General features: G+C 42.3%; 1 protein-coding gene across 1 annotated transcript in view; it reads right to left on the reverse strand.

The window, feature by feature from the left end:
• rabgap1l (RAB GTPase activating protein 1-like) overlaps window positions 1–19085 on the reverse strand; it is a 173974-nt gene extending 154889 nt beyond the window's left edge. Inside the window, exons 1-3 of the mRNA XM_080731086.1 lie at window positions 19019–19085; window positions 12189–12430; window positions 9228–9429 (exon numbers count right to left, since the gene is read on the reverse strand). Coding sequence (XP_080587212.1) covers window positions 9228–9429; window positions 12189–12371 — 385 coding nt within the window. The 5' untranslated portion in view covers window positions 12372–12430; window positions 19019–19085. The remainder of the gene's footprint in view (window positions 1–9227; window positions 9430–12188; window positions 12431–19018) is intronic.
• Between the last annotated feature and the right edge of the window lie 220 nt (window positions 19086–19305).

Here is a 19305-nt window from a genome sequence, read left to right on the forward strand (position 1 = left end):
TTTTTTTTATTATACTATTTTTTGGCTTAGTTAGTTAGTTTAAACCAAAATATAGAATATAGGCTAACAATAGTATTAATGATAATAGTAAATGGCCATTGATTTATTATTCACACCAGCACCAACTGTAAACTGTGTAGAGTGAAGGAGCACAGCAGAGTGGCAGCTGCCTGCTACACACTCTCCTCCCCCCCTGTCTCAGACACAGGTGTGATTGATTCAGGCTTGATTGTTTGGTACTTGGTGGCCATCATCAAAGAAAAGGGAAAACAGCGCCCTCTGTATTGTAAAGCATCACAAAATCTGTTCTTGAGAGATTAGGTGAACAGTACACTGGCACACTAAAAAGAAAGATGAAGAGTAGTAGTTAGGCTACCAATTACCTGAAGAGCCATGTTGTACATATGTAAATGTGCATTGAAATCCAGTAACAAAAAACGAAAAACAGAAGAAAAAAAAGTTTTTTTTTTTTTTGTTTTTTTTTAAATAAAAAAATAATAATAATAATTAATTATCGATTTTCGAATAATATTCGAATATTGCTATAGAATAATCGATTTTGATAAAGGTCCATTTTTGACATCCCTAGTTCCTACTAAGAAGGTTCGCTGCTTCTCTAACAACAAGCCGTGGATGACAAAAGAAATCATTCACCTCCTTAAGAGGAAAAGGGATCTGTTCCATGCAGGTGACTGGGAGGGCGTGAGGGTGGTGGTGGAGGAGCTTAAAACAGTCAAAGCTCAGGCAAAAGGGAGCTACAAAGCTAAGCTGGAGAACAGTTTGAGGGAGAACAATACGAGACAAGTGTGGGGTGGTTTCAGGAAGATCACGGGGTATGGCTCTGCCAACTCTACTGTGCCAGGCACGGAGGAACTGGCAAACGAGATGAACCGTTTTTTCAATCTGTTTGACGGAGCTCCTGTTAATGTTCAACAAGCAGCGGCTGGGTCAAACGGTGACCTCGGTTGACACCCTCTTTCTTCCCCTGCACCATCTCCCCCCCCCCCCCCCCCACCCCCACCCCCACCCCCCACCCCCACCCCCACCCACCCTGATTCTCACCACCGAGCAAGTGAGGCGCCAACTCGGAAAAGTCAACACCAGGAAAGCGGCGGGTCCTGATAACATCAACTCTAAGGTGCTTAAGGCTTGCGCGGAGCAGCTCGCTGTCCCCCTTACGCATCTCTTCAACCTCTCCCTGAGGACGGGGAAGGTACCACAGCTGTGGAAGTCCTCCTGCATTGTCCCAGTGCCTAAGAAGACCCGTCCCTCGGTCCTCAATGATTACAGACCAGTCGCCCTAACATCACAGGTCATGAAGGTCTTTGAACAGCTGGTTCTGAACCTACTGAGACCGGCGGTCAGTGATCACCTGGACCCCCTTCAGTTTGCCTACCAGGCTGATATTGGGGTTGATGACGCCATCACCTTCATGCTCCATAAGGCTCTCACCCATCTGGAAGATCTGGGCAGCACAGTCAGAATTATGTTTTTCGACTTCTCCAGTGCTTTCAACACTATCCAACCGTCTCTGCTTGCGGAGAAGCTTACGCTGATGGGGGTGGACAAGGGCTTTGTGGCATGGATCACAGACTACCTTTCAGAAAGACCACAGTCTGTGAGACTGCAGAGCTGCCGGTCTGATGTGCTGGTGAGCAACACGGGGGCCCCTCAAGGAACTGTGCTCTCACCCTTCCTGTTCACTCTCTATACATCGGACTTTCGTTTCGATTCCAAGACCTGTCATCTGCAGAAGTTCTCAGATGATACCGTGGTGGTCAGCAAGATCTCGGGTGACAACACGGCTGAGCACGATGGTATGGTTAGGGACTTTGTGCAGTGGAGCGAGGCTAACCATCTCAGGCTCAACGCAAGCAAGACCAAGGAGATGGTGGTGGACTTCCGCACCTCCAATAGAGTCCCCCCGGTGCCTAGCACCATTAATGGTGAGGTGGTTGAGCTCGTGGATAACTACAAATTCCTCGGAGTACACCTGAATAGTTCACTGGACTGGTCGGACAACGCGCAGGCGATTCACAGCAAGGGGAAAAGCAGGCTGTTCCTCCTGAGAAGACTGAGATCATTTGGGGTGTGCAATAGGATGCTACAGATGTTATATCAGTCTGTCATGGCAAGTGTCCTCTTTTTTGGTATAACATGCTGGGGTGGCAACAACAGAGCAGGTGACACGTTTAACCTAAACAGACTGGTGAAGAAAGCAGGCTCTGTCGTTGGGTCCTCTCTGCAGGGGGTGGAGGAAGTAACCAGGGTGCGCACAGCGAGGAAGCTAGATTCCATCTTGGAGAACTCCTCCCACCCCCTCCATCTAGAGATCACCAGTTACTGGAGTAAGAGAGGAAACGACTGCTTTACCTACCCAGGACGGAGATGTGAGAGATTAGGAAAATCTTTTGTACCGGCTGCCCTTAAGCTGTACAACGAGACACATAACAGACGCTTGAAAAGGTCTCCCTTCCTAACTTAGACTGACGGAACCATTGCTGTATTGACTTTGACCTCTAAGGAACTATTGCTGTATTGACTTTGACCTCTAAGGACCTTCCAGGAAGAGTGCTCATGTGCGTCTTGCGGTGACACGCTTCCTAGTTTCTTCTTCTCTGAGCTGCTTTTTAGTTTTTGTTTCTTCTTTTTTTCGCACTGATTTTTGACATTGCACTATTAGGTTGTGTTGGTAGTTTCTGAGTATTTTGCTTTGTTTAACAATGACAGTGAGATACTTGTTTGCACTAACTAGCATTGACTGCTAATGGTCTCTTTAGCAAGACACTTTATGTATATATACTTATATTTTATTCGCCCCCTCTACTGATGCACCTTCTCTTTATTGGTACTGTACTGCTCTTGTTTTTGTTTGTTTTTTCCCCTCTTATCTATCTTTTCTTACGTCTCTGTAACTTTGTAAATACCTGTATACTGCTGTGCTACTACTGGACAACTGAATTTCCCCCTTGGGATAATAAAGGTATCTATCTATCTATCTATCTATCTATCTAAAGTATGGACAGGCCTTAAGATTCGGGGCTTAACTCCGCCCACTTTCAGCTCCATCTTTCTTGTTAAGTCTGCATCAAGGTCAGTCTGTACTCTGTACTAGTTCTACTTGTTGAGAAAGCAACAAGTACTTTTGGGTGGTGTGTAGGAAGTGTATCTTCCATTCTATCTTTGTCTAGCAATGGGACGTAACTTTTTTTCCTCTATGCTCCATGTAATTGGACAATTTTTAGTCATTGTTGGGAATTACCTGGTTTGAATAAATGTTTTTGCATCCTATACCACATTTTATCCTTTTAAATTGCATGTTTACTTCAATTGCTATAGCTTTGATTGCATTTCACTAAAACCATATTTGATCAACATAATGACACATTTTACTGTTTATAGGGAATATATATTATTATGATGGCTGTTCTGATCAGCTTGTGCTCTTTTGGCGCAGCAAATGACACAGCAAATGAAAGCAGAAATTATATTCTTATTTATTTTGACTATCTATTATCTGGTGTCGTACTGTGTTAAACGTGTGTGAGTGTGACAAATAAAGATTGATAGTAAATGCTTGCAATAAGACGTGTCGGGGCAGTGAGTGGGAGGGGTCTGGGGAGTGATGTGAGGTTGGGCTTGTATTGATAGGTCTATGTTTTCTACTGATAGTTACATCACCATTTTTACACATTATTGTGTATCATTATTTTATGCTTTAACTATTGCAAAATAGCAGATATACAAGCTCACAGCTGCGAGCTTGTAGATCTGCTATTTTTGATAAATCGTGAAAATTAGAATTTTGACCCGATTCTATAAGTGTCTTTTGAATCCTTCTAAGATTTTTTGAAAAACTGATGTTTCTATGTCAGCAATCTGACTATAGCCATCGTCAAAGAAAAGGTCCTTTTCACTTAAATGGAGCTCAGTTAAGGGCTCTCCATACTTCGATCGAAACCGAAGATTTTGGTCAAAAGGTCCTTTTCGACCATAAAATGATATTCCTCGTGACTTCTGAAAAGCATTAGACCGAATGAGAGTTCGGAAATTTGCACGTCGGAAAACACAACTCACCGAACATTTCGGTCGAAGTATAGACAGGCCTTTAGTCTGTTCTTGAGAGACTACTATGTCAGTGGTTCTCAAACCTTTTCATGTGAAGGACCCCCAAAATGATATTGATTTGGCCACGGACCCCATCTCAAAATATTTAGTTCCAGAGACCACCCAGAAGCAAAATTTGAGTTATTAACTTTCGCTTTGAAAATACATATATTCAAAGATTTGCACACATTTTCACGACTTTTTCAAAAATAGTTTTAATTTTTCACTGGTTAAAGCATTCAATAATTCTAGGCCTAAATTGGTTAAACAGCCTGCTCGGGGACAGGCTGTGAGTTAATGTGCATTGTCCCTGGTAAATAAATAAATCTCGTCTCTCCTGTATCTGACTAGCGTGACTCTCTCTCTCTCCATCTCGTCTCTCTCTCTCTATCTATCACAGTCAGTCTTTCAGTGCTTTAATGAAAGGCGGAGAATGACAGGAAATACCAGGTTTCTCTCTCTCTCTCTCTCACACACACACACACACACACACACACACACACACACACACACACACACACACACACACACACACACACACACACACACACACACACACACACACACACACACACACACACACACACACACACACACACACACACACACACACACACACACAGTGAGACAAAGAGAGGGTTCATCTGATCACATGACTCAAATATCCTGGTTGTACACACACATACCAAGACAACACTATGTGACTAGTAAGTGCACCGTGTGCACTGTGCACGTGTATGTAAATGAGACCTGTCACAGTTATTAATACCAGACAACACTGAGTGTTCTATTCAAAGTGCCTCTATAAATAGAAGATCACTTCTACACAAGTCGCGGTAAAGTCACCGTTCTCACTAAGACATCTAACAGACTGAGACTAGAGAGAGAAACGGAGAGCGAAACACAGAAAGACAGAAGAGGGTGACAAAAAGAGCTATACAATGACATGGTAGAGACATGACTGAGAAAGAGAATGAGAGAAACGTGGTATAGAACAAGAGCATCCCAACAGCATAGAATGAAAGAGAGAAAGACAAAAAGAAGAGAAAAAACAAAATAAGTGAAGCTGAATTTATAGTTCCTATGACACTCTGCCACTGCCAACACCGTCGTACAACAGAATAGGCTCTATGCAGCCATATCCATCGCGGGTGTTACCAATGATACTAATGACAGCTCTGTTTGAAACCCTCTGCTACACCAGTGGGTCTCAAAGTGTGGTGCAGGGACCATCATGGTTCCGTGAAGGAGTTCTAAAATGAAGTTTCTTTGTGTAACTCTGAGACTGTACAATTGGAACCAAATACACCCATAAGCAACCCATTTGTACTTAAAGGGGCTCCTTGAAAATACTAAGGAAGAGGCCAACTTTATTTCTAACATGGCTGCTGTACACATGAAGGATTAGCAAGCCAGCGAGTGTGAGAGGTAAAGAGGAAGGAAGTGTCTTGTTAAAACAGGCTAACAGGAAGCAGAACAATGAGAGGGGCTATAGACTAACATAATAAAACTCCTCGTCACCAATGTACTCCTCTACAATACACTTATCACTGCTACAATTCTCCAAAATAAAGCGTATGTTACCTTTGAGCCAGGTTTGTAACGTTATTAAAGGTAGGGTAAGAGACTTTCTTTAGTTAAAGTGTTAAATATCTACTGTATATTTTCTGATAGAAGGCTACTCATTGCTATAGAGTGTTTGTTCAGAAACAGGAGTCTCCATCTCTCCAAACGAAGAATGCATATTCATGTCGGGATACCAATTTCATCCAAGCAGGATAGAGATTAAACAAGTGTAATTGCAAGTAAGTGATAACACCTCAAAATGAGCAGACATAATTGCAACTGGAACACTATAGACCCTTTTCCAGGGTGGCACGTCAATTATTTATAATATCAGAATATAGTGCTAAAGCACTATTTAGCACTATAACAAAAAAACTATTTGTTTTAACCAAAAAATATATAACTTGCCCTTCCCTTGAAGTTTTTATTTTTATTATTATTATTATTATTTAGGAGGACAGCAAAGGAAAAGGAAGCTGAGGACAGACACAGGAAGGAGAGAGAACAGAGCTGGAGGATACCTGTCAATATCTGACTGAGGGGAAAAGGGAGATTTTCTGGGGTATGAAAATGGCCAACCCTCAATGCCTCCTCCCCATAGAACCCGGCAATACAGAATTACAGAATAGAATATAAGAAATCATAGCTCACAATAGAATGCAAGGATGTAAGAGAGTTATAAGTGTGTTTTTTTACTAATAGCAACAGTGGTCTCCGGAGAGAGTTTCAGGACGGACACACTCGCTTCCTCACTCACTAATGTGTAAACAGAGCGGTGTTACATTGCACTCAAGAGAGACATCTATTAGAAACCCATAGGAATTGTGCATTTCCTGTCACTCACTCACTCACTCACTCAGTTGTATAACCAGGGGCGTCAATTGGGTATGGCAGGGGTATGCAGCTGCCATACCCTGGGTCCAGGGGGGGAAATAAATGTTACTTTTAAATCTAAATCCATGAATGTCTCTTTGTCTATCTGTTCTGGTTATTATGTTGTTAAATTACAGTCAAATAACTACAAATGCAAAATTAACAAAATGGTCACTTTAACAAGGTATTATAATTATATTCTCCACTCTTGTATTCTCCCCATCTTGACAAAATGGTATATTCCCAGGTTCCGCAGGTAGCTGCACAGGTGCAATTCATTATCGTTAATTGTGGCACGTTTACTAACATGCCAAGTTTAGCTGCACTTGAACAACCTTACCAGGCTGCCATATCCAGCCCAAGAAACCTTAGAAACGGGGGGAAAAATAGAATGTACTTCTTAAAATAAATTTATCATGCCTGTTGCTAAGGTATGGCAGCATGACTGGTGTCGAAGGCGCACGTGCAAGACACCAGTCATGTTGCCATACCTTAGCTTTTTCTGAACTGACGCCACTGTGTATAACCATATAGAGCTGGCCTAACATCATAGTTGAGTAGTTGTGTGCCATTCAACAGAATAATGTGTTATTTAATATAACAGCCATAGGCTTGGGTGGCATCAGGTATTACCATAATACCAGCGCTATGACGAAATCGCCAAAGTATGGTTTTCCTCTTTCTATTAAATGGAATACGAAGATGCTGTACTGTAGGTGGGAAAGAGAAAACTAACACACAACACGTATTGTGAGCTTAGTCAGTCAATTCTTTGTTTTCTGTATTTAAGTTATTTGTTCCTGTGCAACTTGTGCTTAAAAGGCCCAAAAAGCAAACAGAAATGTATGTTTTCTCTTTATGTTCCTATGTTCAACTACAAAAACACAAATTAACTGTCAAGTAAAATGTCATGATAGTGACAGCCCTAGGTGCGGTCTAGATGAAACCAAAGTATTGTAGATAACTCGGTCTCACCCAATACACATGTTGAAACTAAGTGTATTACTGCATTGCAATCTGATAATAAGCCAAAAGTTATTCTTAAATTGGGTGCTTTTCTGAAAAACGTTCTTCCTCTGTTCAAATAATGCGTGCCACTCCTTTTGCTACGCCTGTATGAATATTGTTACGTATTGTATACTGTCTATTTATAGAATCTGTGCTCCATGCCATGTGAACATGGTCGGAGGTTAAATAAATGATGATGACCAACAACTCGAGCCTCCTGAGTAGCTTCCCTCCACACCCTCCTGTCTATAGCAATAGGTTCTTGAGCTCAGCAGCTCAACAGCTATACCACAAAAATGTGGAATACCTTACCGAAGGAGTGTGGATCACTAGCATCCTTTAAAATCGCCCTGAAAAACCACTTACAGGCAGCAGCCGTTCGCAACTGGTAAAAACTAATATAGCCCAGCCCTACCCTCCCCTGACCCTTCTTTGTATTTACCTACTGTATGTTTTTATTTTATATCTACTGCATAGTACTGTGTTCTATACGTCTGTCATTCAATGTTATTTGAGATACTTAAATGGTTTCCTATGGAAATAAGCTTAGTCTTTTCTAGGATCTCCTTTTAGTAGACCTTGTACCAATGAACTGTACCGTCATGAAACTGAACCTTTTCCTATGCAAACTTCTAATAAAGTCTTCAATCAATCAATCAAGCAGACGCGTTCCTCCTTTTAGTTGACCTTGTACCAGTGAACATGTACTGTCATGAAAATGTACCTTTTTCCTATGCAACCTTCTAATACAGGGGTGCCCACACTTTTTTGACAGGGGAGCTACTTTTAAAATGACCAGCTCAACATGATCTACTCACCCCCAAAAAAAAGTACCTAGGGGGGCTTTAGAATAGTACTGGCATTACATATAAGACAACAGCACTTGAAATTGGAAATGGAAGTGATACAAACACGCTTGAAATGGGAAATGGAAGTGATACAAACACACTTGAAATGGGAAATGGAAGTGATAGGTTTTTGGGTTCTTTGTAATGCTACTGACTTGAAACCAAAGCATTGCATTGTGGGGGTTTGCCTACTTTAGAAGCAGTGAAGGGAGCTGACAGGCAAGTCAAGTCACCTTAATTCAAGTGACAGATGCCAAAATGAGGGGTTTTGTGATTTTTGTTTATAATTATTTCCCTTTATATTAGGGGCATGTTATATGGTCTACCTGCACAGCCTTTGTGATCTACTGGTAGATCACGATCTACCTTTTGGGCACCCCTGTTCTAATACATTCTTCAATCAATCAGTCAATCAAGCGAGGTACCTGGCGTTAGGGCTGCCACGATGTGACATTTTACATGACGATTAATTGTCACTCAAATAATTGGCGATTAACGATTTAATTGTGTTTTTGTCGTTGATAATTACATTTCTGTTTGGCTTTTAGGCTTTGAAGTTACACATGGTAGATATGACACATAAGCTAAATATACAAAGAAATTACTGACATATTTGACAACTTTATACTTAAAAAAGAACATTGATAGTGGAAATAGCCGATCTGCAAGCTCACAACGCGTCGCATCGCGACGCGTTGTGAGCTTGTAGATCTGCTATTTCCACTATTTTTGACATGGAAACGATTATGACGATTATGAAAAATAATCACGATTATGTAAAATAATCACGATTAGACAATTATGTAATAATTGTGACAGCCCTACCTGGCGGTGTGGGGACGGCGTCCAGGATGACCGCCTGGGGTCTGGGCTCTTTGGGGACCTCCGCCTGTCTGTCTGGCTGTCTGTCCGTCTGCCTCTCGGTCTTCTCCATCTTCTCCACGCTGCTCTTCTCCTCCTGCTCCTCGTCGTCGTCCAGCACCTCCTCCATGGCCTTCTGGAGCTGCTCGCTGCCGTTCACTGACATCTGACACAGAGAGAGAAGAGATTAGGGCTGTCACAATTATTACATAATCGTCTAATCGCGATTATTGTACATAATCGCGATAATTTGTCACAATCTTCATAATCGTGAATGTTGAAAATGTTTCATATATATTCTTTTTAAAGTAAAGGCTTTTTAAAGTAAAAGCAGATCTACAAGCTCACAACGCGTCACATCGCGACGTGTTGTGAGCTTGTAGATCGGCTATTTCCACTATCAATGCTATTTTTTAAGTAGAAAGTTGTCAAATATGTCCATAATTTCTTTGTATATTTAGGTTATGTGTCATATCTACCATGTTCAACTTCAAAGCCTAAAAGCCAAACAAAAAAACACAATTAAATCGTTAATCGCCAATTATTTGAGTGAAACACAAAACAGTAAGACAATAAAGCAAGACAGACAAAAAAGTAGATCAAAAATAAGGTGCATAAATAGAAATACAATAAAATAAAACAAAAGAGGTCATGGGACGCCCGGCACAGTTGTCAGGCAGTTATATTTACAGGATTAGTATGTAACATCCACATGTAGGATATCATCAACCTTCATAAAGGGTCAGTTGCTTCACCCAAATGTCTTTTCTCCCATTTCCTTTCTCCTACCTCCTTTTGGAGTCTCAGGGAGTAGGTCATTAAGTTCCATAAGATGCAATTGTTTCACAATGTTAACATATAGGTCTATAGTAGGAATGTTTTTCTGCAACCAATTCTTAGTTATGGATTTTTTACTTGCCACAAGTAGTATCTTGAGTGAATGAGAATCGTCCTGACTCGGTTCATCCGGACATTGTCCAAGATACAAGGAGATTACATTTCTATCCAATGTCAAACAATTTTAGACTGGGTACCCATTATTGCGTATTATTATTTTATTATGCTTTAACTCTTGAAAAATAGCAGATATACAAGCTCACAGCGCGGCACGAGTGCCGTGCTGCGAGCTTGTAGATCTGCTATTTTTGAAAAATCTTGAAAATTCTATAAGTGTCTTTTGAATCCTTCTAAGGTTTTTCGAAAAACCTATGTTTCTATGTCAGCAATCTGGCCAGCCATCGTCAAAGAAAATGTCCTTTTCACTTAACTGGAGCTCACTTAGTCTGTTCTTGAGAGACTACTATGTCAGTGGTTCTCAAACTTTTTCATGTGAAGGACCCCCAAAATTATAGATATTTGGCCACGGACCCCCATCTCAAAATATTTAGTTCCAGGGACCACCCAGAAGCAAAATTAGAGTTACAGACGTTCGCTTTAAAAATACATACAGGCATTGACACTAAGGCTTGCCCACCTGCCCTTGGCAGGTAAATAAAACATCAGGGCAGGTGAAGTTGGCTTTCAGGTTGCCCGACAGGTCAAGTGCTCATTTGAGAGGGGACACAAATGTCTATAAACACAACACGAGATATCTGTCTAAACACCTGAATGTGGCCAGTGCGCTGTGTCTTCTGGTCTGTGGAATGTAAAATAAGAGCACTATTTACCTATAATGTGCTGTTTTTACTGTTGCTACATTTAAAAATATAAAATAACAAGTGTGAAACCATAGACATATTCAATCATAGCTAGTATTTGGTATTTGGAGGTATTGAGGTATGACATTTTATCGCACAGCCCCAGAAAGTAAAGAAATAGGTGTTAAATTGAGCGGTAATTAAAATCGTACCTATCATTTTATAATGGATGATTTACTTTTCGGGCAAGTGGGCATTACCTTCGGGCAAGTAGAACATGACCTGTACTTGCCCGATGGGCAAGTACCTCTGAGACCTTAGTGTCAACCCCTGTACATATATTCAAAGATTTGCACACATTTTCACGACGGTTCCGGTTCCGGTTCTGCTTATCGGTTCCGGTTCCTAACGGTTCCTATTTCGGTTCGGTCTTTATTTATTTATTTACTGGGTAATAAAAGGTAATATGTCTCCAGTTGCATAATTGCACATTTAAGGCCTAATTGTGTTATTATTATTACTATAATAGTCCTGCCAATGTTTGGGGAGAATTCACTTTCAGTTTCATTTTAGCGCGCGCGCGCGCACACACACACACACACACACACACACACACACACACACACACACACACACACACACACACACACACACACACACACACACACACACACACACACACACACACACACACACACACACACACAGTATCTTGCTGTATCTTGCTGTGAACTCTAGAGGTGAGTGGCCCGAACTCTAGAGGCGAGTGGCCCGAAGGACCGCCGAACTTCTTGTAAGATACAGGCTCTCGGCTAGCTAGCACAGTAGCGCTAATGTTAGACCCTCTGTCGCTCTGTGGAACAGTGGATTCTAGTTTGGTTAATTCCAGAAGAAAAGCTTGGTGGCTGGTTGGCTATTTCTTCCCAATTCCTACTTGTCTTGAGACGGGGGAGCAGAGGGACAGGGAGGAGGGGAGGGTCGGAATGCAGCTTGGAGCGACGCGACACGCTGTGTCTGTACTTCTCCATTCAACACAGAGACGCTCCAGCGTTATGCTTCGACGCATCGCGGTGCTTGGATTGTGCAATTTGTGCTGTTTGTGCTGTCTTTTTTTTAGCGCGTCACATCTAGGAACCGATAGGCAGTACTGAAATTACATATATTTTTTGGGTACCCAGGAACCGTCATGTTCTTATCGGTTCTGTCCCGGTACCGAATTTCGGTACCCATCCCTACTTGTATGTGACAGCCCTATGTGTGTGTGTGTGTGTGTGTGCGTGTGTCTAACCTTCAGCCTGGGTTTGCCCTCAGAGCCTTGGGGCGAGCCTCCTCCCACTCCAGTCTGAACCAGAACAAACTCCTCGCTGGTGACGGTGGCCACAGACTCGGTGGAGCCGCCGACTTTACCCAGAGAGCGGTTGTCCTCCAGGGCGCAAATGCTGACTTTACCCAGGGAAGAGCTGTCGTCCATGGCTGGAGGGGCCCGGACCTCAACCCCACGTTTTCACCCGGAGAGCGACCTCTCCGCCGCTACAGGACCAGAGGAGATTCAAGAGTCAGGGGGTTTATTGTCACAAGGATATCGTCGTTGTCGGGTGTAAACCGTGTATGTCCAAAACCGTCTGTTTTGTATTTATCATTTTTTAAATGATTTAAACTAGTGAAAACAGCCGATCTACAAGCACACAACGCCTCGCACCGCGAGGCATTGCGTGCTTGTAGATCTGCTGTTTTCACTACTTTTGTGCGATGGCCATATGATGAAGCAGTGCTTTACTTTGCGAAAAAATTTACAAATTTGAAATTTGGAGATACAAGGTTTCTGCCAGACAGTGATGATATGCCAGTGTTCGTTTTGACAGCGAATTCTGATTTGGTCCTAGTCTTTTGAATAGCACAACATTTAGTTTTAGTCAGATTTGAAGAAGAAAAAATAAAAAAAATGCATGTATCCAAGGTGAAAACAAACTGGAAGAGGACTACTAATGCAGAAGAGAGTCCGTCCGTCCATCTTAATGTTGTATCCATCCATCAATCCCTACACCATCCATCCATCCATCCATCCATCCATCAACTATCCTTGGTCTACAAATGTCACTGTGAACTGCATTATGTTTTTATGTTTTCTTCATCATCTCCAGTTTATCCTGAGAGCCATCATCTTTCTCATAAAGGGGCCCCACCATGCTTTTAAAATCACACCCGTGTGAAGTGGAGCTGTGTGTGTGTGTGTGTGTGTGTGTGTGTGTGTGTGTGTGTGTGTGTGTGTGTGTGTGTGTGTGTGTGTGTGTGTGTGTGTGTGTGGATCATGTGTACCGATTTTTGTGACATTTGAAGAAAATATGTAGGAAAAGGAGCAAAAAGTGTGTTTTGGAGAAAATTCAAGATGGCGGAAAATCTATCATGGCGCAAATGGGCGTGGCCTATATGGGGAGATGCGTCATGACCCAAGGAATCCAGGGAAAAAATATTTTTAATTTTCCGACCTACGGTTCAAGAGTTACAGGCCAAAACGTAAAGTGGGGTGTTATAGCGCCACCATGCGGCCAAATGACCAAATTTTTTTTTTATTTAATCCTTGAAATCATTATGAACCTCCTCTCCAAGTCTTGAAACTCTAGCCCCTATGGTTTGCGAGAGACAAATAATTGAATGTGAGTTTTTGCGATTCCCATTATAAGTCAATGGGGAAAATTAATTCACTAATAAATTAATATCAATTAAACTATTGAACCTTTCTCTTAGCAAGTTACTAGCCGATTATTCCCGAGTAAGCCGGTCGATTTGACAAATGGCGCGAGTGTGTGGTGGCAAAACTGTGGGACTAGTAGCGTGCCGAAGTTTAGGAAGTTCAGGCTACATACAGACACACAGACACACAGACAGACAGACACACAGACAGACCCACACGGCCACGTATAGGGAGCCTGTGCTTCACACAGCTCCAAAAATATATATTTTATATAAATATTGGTCCATAATACGGTTTTATACAGGTTTTAGCCTTAACAACCACTCAGATATCGAAATGTCATGTTCAGTCTGTCTCTAAGGGGGCGTTCACACCAGGGTTATTTGGTCCGCTTAAAAGGGACCATGGTCCTCTTTCTCCTTTGGTCCGCTGGTGTGAACGTGCAAAGGGACCATGGTCTCTTTGTTTGGTCCGGACCATGGTCCTCTTGAAAAGGCAGGACTCGGTCCCCTTCCAAACGGACCATGGTCCGGTCCTCTGCTGGTGTGAACGGAGCCGGACTTTATAGAGGACCAAACGTAGGTCTGATCAGCCTACAGTACATTCTGCATTGTGTGTTGTTCATTGAAAAACAATATGGAAAAAATAATTTAAAAAAAAAATCACACCCGTGTGAACTGAGCGGTGGTTTACCCACCCCCTCCCCCCCGTGTGTGTGTGTGTGTGTGTGTGTGTGTGTGTGTGTGTGTGTGTGTGTGTGTGTGTGTGTGTGTGTGTGTGTGTGTGTGTGTGAGAACAACAGCGCCCCTCCCTTAACATGTGTGGTCAGAAAAGGTACTGCAGGCTTGAGGCTACATACACGGACGGACGGCCGGACGGCCGGACGCATACACACACGGCCACGTATAGGAGACGGTGTGACCACCGCTCAAAAACGACGATCGTGAAGCAATTGTAACTTCGGCTACAAGAGACTACACTCATCAATCTTCATGTTTTGCAGTTGTAAAGCTGGATTAATAATTAGTTCTAAAGGCATGAATTTCTTACGGGAATCATTATTGATATGACCCGACCGCTAATATTTCTTCATGTAGGCTACACGTTAGACGTTAATAATTGTATCATATCATCTCCTCTCCCTGCGAGCCGGCGCTGTCACCAGTTACATGGAAACTGGTGACCCATCTTGTGCTGTGACTCCAGGGGTCGCTCTCCGAACACGGTGATCATTGTTTGTTTGACACAAATACTGTCACAAATAAAAGTAAGGTCACCATCTTGTGTATAACACGGGAGGAGAATTAAGGAGGCGCGCTGGGCACACAACTTCCATCCAACCTACCACAACACAGAAATGTCATACTTGGCTTTTCTTCCAAGGCATTAGGATTTTCTCTTTCTTCGCTCTCTCGCTGTTCCCTTGAGGACAGGCGTGCACGAGTCAAACTCTTCACGTTGTTGTCACAACTTGGGACGGCAGTATGTCCATGTCATCGGGTGCGCCCGGTGCGGTGCGCAAAAATAACGGATTTAAAAGCTTGCAACACTGTCCGATGCACGGCTGTTATGTTTCAGGGCTAAACGAATCCTGTGCTTAAAAAGAACTGATCTGCAAGCTATAGCATCCCGTTACATTATGTTCTTTTTAAGCATGCGCCACCGCATATAAAAGTTATGGCTCACACGCATTATATGCTTTATATATGCTATGTTATTTATTCATATAAGGATAGGAAATATCATTATGGACCCATTGCTTCACTTGCTTGTAAAGAAAGAAAGAGAGAGACAGAGTGATTATTTGATGTGGAAACGGTGACGCTTTAACTGTTTTTATCTGGCCACGCGTTCTTGTGCTATTTATTGTTAAAATAATTAAAGAAGAAGGCTTTATGCTTGGCTATATTTCTTTTTTTTTTTTTGAGAGAGAGAGAGAGAGAGAGAGAGAGAGAGAGAGACCTCCGTCCATCCATCGCTAATTACTGCCTGAAATGCGTGAGTTTCGCTTCTTTAAAAAAGGATATAGCCCATATAGGAAGCGGCTGTGATTAATAACACAAGAATTAATTAGAATTGGCAGTGAAGTAATTTTCCATAGGAATAGCCTATTATTCTGTCAATAGATCAACAGCCGCCTGTATGACCACATGTCACTTGTTTACATATTTGGTTCTTTTAACAAAAGTCCCATGTGAACGCTAACCGGACCAAATTCAAAATGCAACAATGTAAACATTTGGTCCCTGATCCGGACCTTCTAAGCGGACTTTGGGTGAGAACGTGCCCTAATTCCAAGCCATTTCAGATGCAATACCAAAATGTCCTTTGTTGGCAACGGGGCGCTGTCTTTGGGCTAAAATTGGAATGATATAGAGAAGATACCACGGCACCATGCTAATCTTCTCTGTATCGTTTCAATTTTAGCATGGCATCATACTAATCTTCTATGTATCGTTCCAATTTTAGCACCACTTTACCACATGGTTCCACCTCATATATATATAGTCTCAATAGAATATAGCCTCCCAAAAAGTACCACCCCGTCTCGAGGGAGCCCAATAGGAAATGAGCCCCCTGTGACATAGAATGGGGCCAATTTCAAAAGAGTACTATTCAGACACGCCCATTCAGAAAATCACTGAACTGAAAGGCAAGGCTTAGAGTTAATGAATTGGGTTTTTTGGGGGCTGGAAGAGACACTGGGAAGACCAAAAAACAAGAAAAAAACTAAAAAATTTAAATTCATGGTGTAATCCCTTTAATCAACATGTCATAATCTTCTTATAGTATACGCTTGGATTATATGTGTTTATAGTTGGATCACAGTTCGTTTTTCTTTTTATAGGGCTATGTTATGTTTTCAGTTATTGTTGGCAGCCATAACTGCCAGTTCCCACCTGATATCATGTGGGAGTTCTGACTGCTCCAGAGCGTACTGAATAACTGCTAGCTTACATAACATCTTCAGATTAGGATTTAAATCTAAGACATGCAGGTCAACAGGAGTGGTGTTTCCTCCAACGAAAATGATCCGTTCATCCACCATGCAACAACCCATCCAAGACATCCCACGCGGGGCTTTCTCTTTTGGCTTAACCTTCCTCCATGAGAAGGTCTTTGGATTGAATTTCCACATATCATCGAAGTACTGGCATAAATCCTTCTTGCCACCACATATGTACAGCTCTTCATTGTAGACAAAGGCTGAATGACCACAACGCTCTTCTGGAAGCGGCTGTGGAGAAGGCATGCTCAGCCAGCAGTTGGTCTCAGTGTCAAACACTGTGATGTTGTTGTTGTGGACGAACTCCTGGTCCCCGAGGCCTCCAAATACAAACATCTTTGTCCCGATGACGGTGGCAGAATGACCTGATGAAACAGGTGGTGGTGTTCCTCTGATGTTAATTAAAGACCAGACCATTGTGGTGGTGTCCAACTTGTAGATTTCATTTGTGCGTCCAGTCAGCTTGGTGTATCCTCCATAGACATACATGACCTTCCTCAAGACACAGGCTGAGTGGTGGCGCCTCGCCTTTGGAATAGTACCAGAAATATTGGGCTTGTACCATCTGTGGTTGTCAACATCAAACGAATAAAGTACGTCACAGTAAGGATACCCTCCCCAGATGTAGACAATGTCTTCTACCAGCACAGCTGTGTGGCCTTGGCGCCGTGAGGGGACCACACAGGGACTTTCAGCTCTTCCAGTTGTCACTGGGGTCAACTTAATCCATCGTAGAGAAACTGTGTTGAAGATATGGACTTCAATCTGATCACTATTATAGTATCCTCCAAATGAGTACAGCTTGTGTCCGACAACCACAGCAGCGTGGTGGCAATTTTTAGGTCCTCCTTTCAGATCTATTGTCCAGTGAAACATTTCACACAGCAAAACCACGTGAACAAGCTAAACTTATTTACAGAAGAGGTTGTTAGAAGGAAGGGCAATTTTCTCCCAGAAGTTACTGACTTGTGTTTTGGAAAATGGCAATAACGACATTTAAAAGGACAACGGACATTGATGTAATAATGATGTTGTGATATCATTGCGTGTTGACATCATTATATGGAATATCTAATGACGTTATTCAACCTGAATGTCTATTGTAGACATACATCTATAATTAGAAATAAATATAAATATAATATAGTATTGTCAGTACTATGGGTCCATTACTATGACATCAGTAATCCATATTTGGCGTTATTGAGATAAAGACACACGGACAGACATGCAGAGATGTAGAAAGGCAACACCTAGGAAAGTCTTTGTGGACTGGCAAGAGTTTGAGGCTCAATGCTGAGGAAGAGCTTCTACTCTTGCCTGGTTGAAACCAGATCGAACACAACAACACCCCCTGGCGGTAGAGGTGTTGTAGTACGGTCTGGCCCCGATCCATTGAGATTCTATTTCCTCAACCAGCTTCTTGGGTTGGCCAATCAGGGTTGTATGCTTGGGGCACACGGTTTCTGTAGGCTTGGGGCATGTGGTTTGGGGCAAACCCCAGAAATATAAACTCTTCCTGAAATCCCAGACTATCTTCCCAAAACGAAGTGTGTGATAGACTAAGAGGCTGGCAATGCCAGGCAACTTCTACCCAGCAGCTGTTGAGTCATGAACAAGGACATGGAAAATGCAAAAGGTTCAATGTAATTTAGATAGTGTGTTATGTAGACAGATGAAGTGTAGATTTGTCGAACCTGGCATCCTTATACTGTGTATAGTTTCGATGTACAGATCAATGTGGGCTCGCTGAAAGGCGAGGCCAGTATGTTTTACCAAATCTTTACAGGTCAAGTTTATTCTCAGCAAAAAAATTACCAACAGTACAAATGCAGGGCCCTTGGCCAATAAGGAGCAGCGCTCTAGGTGACATCATCACCAACAAGTGCGACCTGATACAAATAACAACACGTTGGCTCGAGACCAGTATGTTACAGTACATCAATATGTTATGCTATATTTTACTCTGTTATACCAAATCTTTATAGGTCAAGTTTATTCTCGCCAAAAAAGTACCGACAGTACAAAGGCAGGGCAGGGTATGTTATATCAGTATGTTATACCAAAACTTTACAGACCAAAGTTATTCTCCTCAAAAAAATTAACAACAGTACAAAGGCATGCAGGGCCCTTAGCCAATGAGGAGCAGCTAAAGGGTAGATCTGTATGCCCATACATGGTGTTCCATGCGAGCCCACACTGTTTCATAGGAACAGTATTTCTAGTTTTTTGATATTAAGAATGATGCTACGTGAGGCACAACACTGGCTCAGTGCATTTGATGTATGTATTTACTGTACATGTCTCTGGATTAAGAGCTAAATGCCTAGCAAGTTGTAATGTGAATCAGAATGCAATGAGACGCGGGTTAAGTTACAGTGTGGTTAGTGTGGTCTGCTCCTCTTACACCTCCTCTCACCTCCTCTCCTCTCCTCCTGTCACAGGTGGGGGGGGGCTCCTCCTGTCGCTGCTGCCCCTGCTCTCCTACACAGACACAACACAAAGTAACACGCATGTTATTTTAATCAGGGGGGCTCCACATCATTGTAAGATAGGATATACTAGTCCCCCCAGGAATCCGCGGAGAAAAAGTTTTTATTCCGCGGAGAACAATCCTGATTCTGCGGAATTCTGTGGAGAACAATTCTTGATTCCGCGGACATAAAAAAAACACTCTAAATTGACCAGTTATCAAGCAAAAAATTA

Source organism: Nannobrachium achirus (genome assembly GCF_963921795.1).
Source record: "Nannobrachium achirus genome assembly, chromosome: 1".
Classification (NCBI taxonomy): domain Eukaryota; kingdom Metazoa; phylum Chordata; class Actinopteri; order Myctophiformes; family Myctophidae; genus Nannobrachium; species Nannobrachium achirus.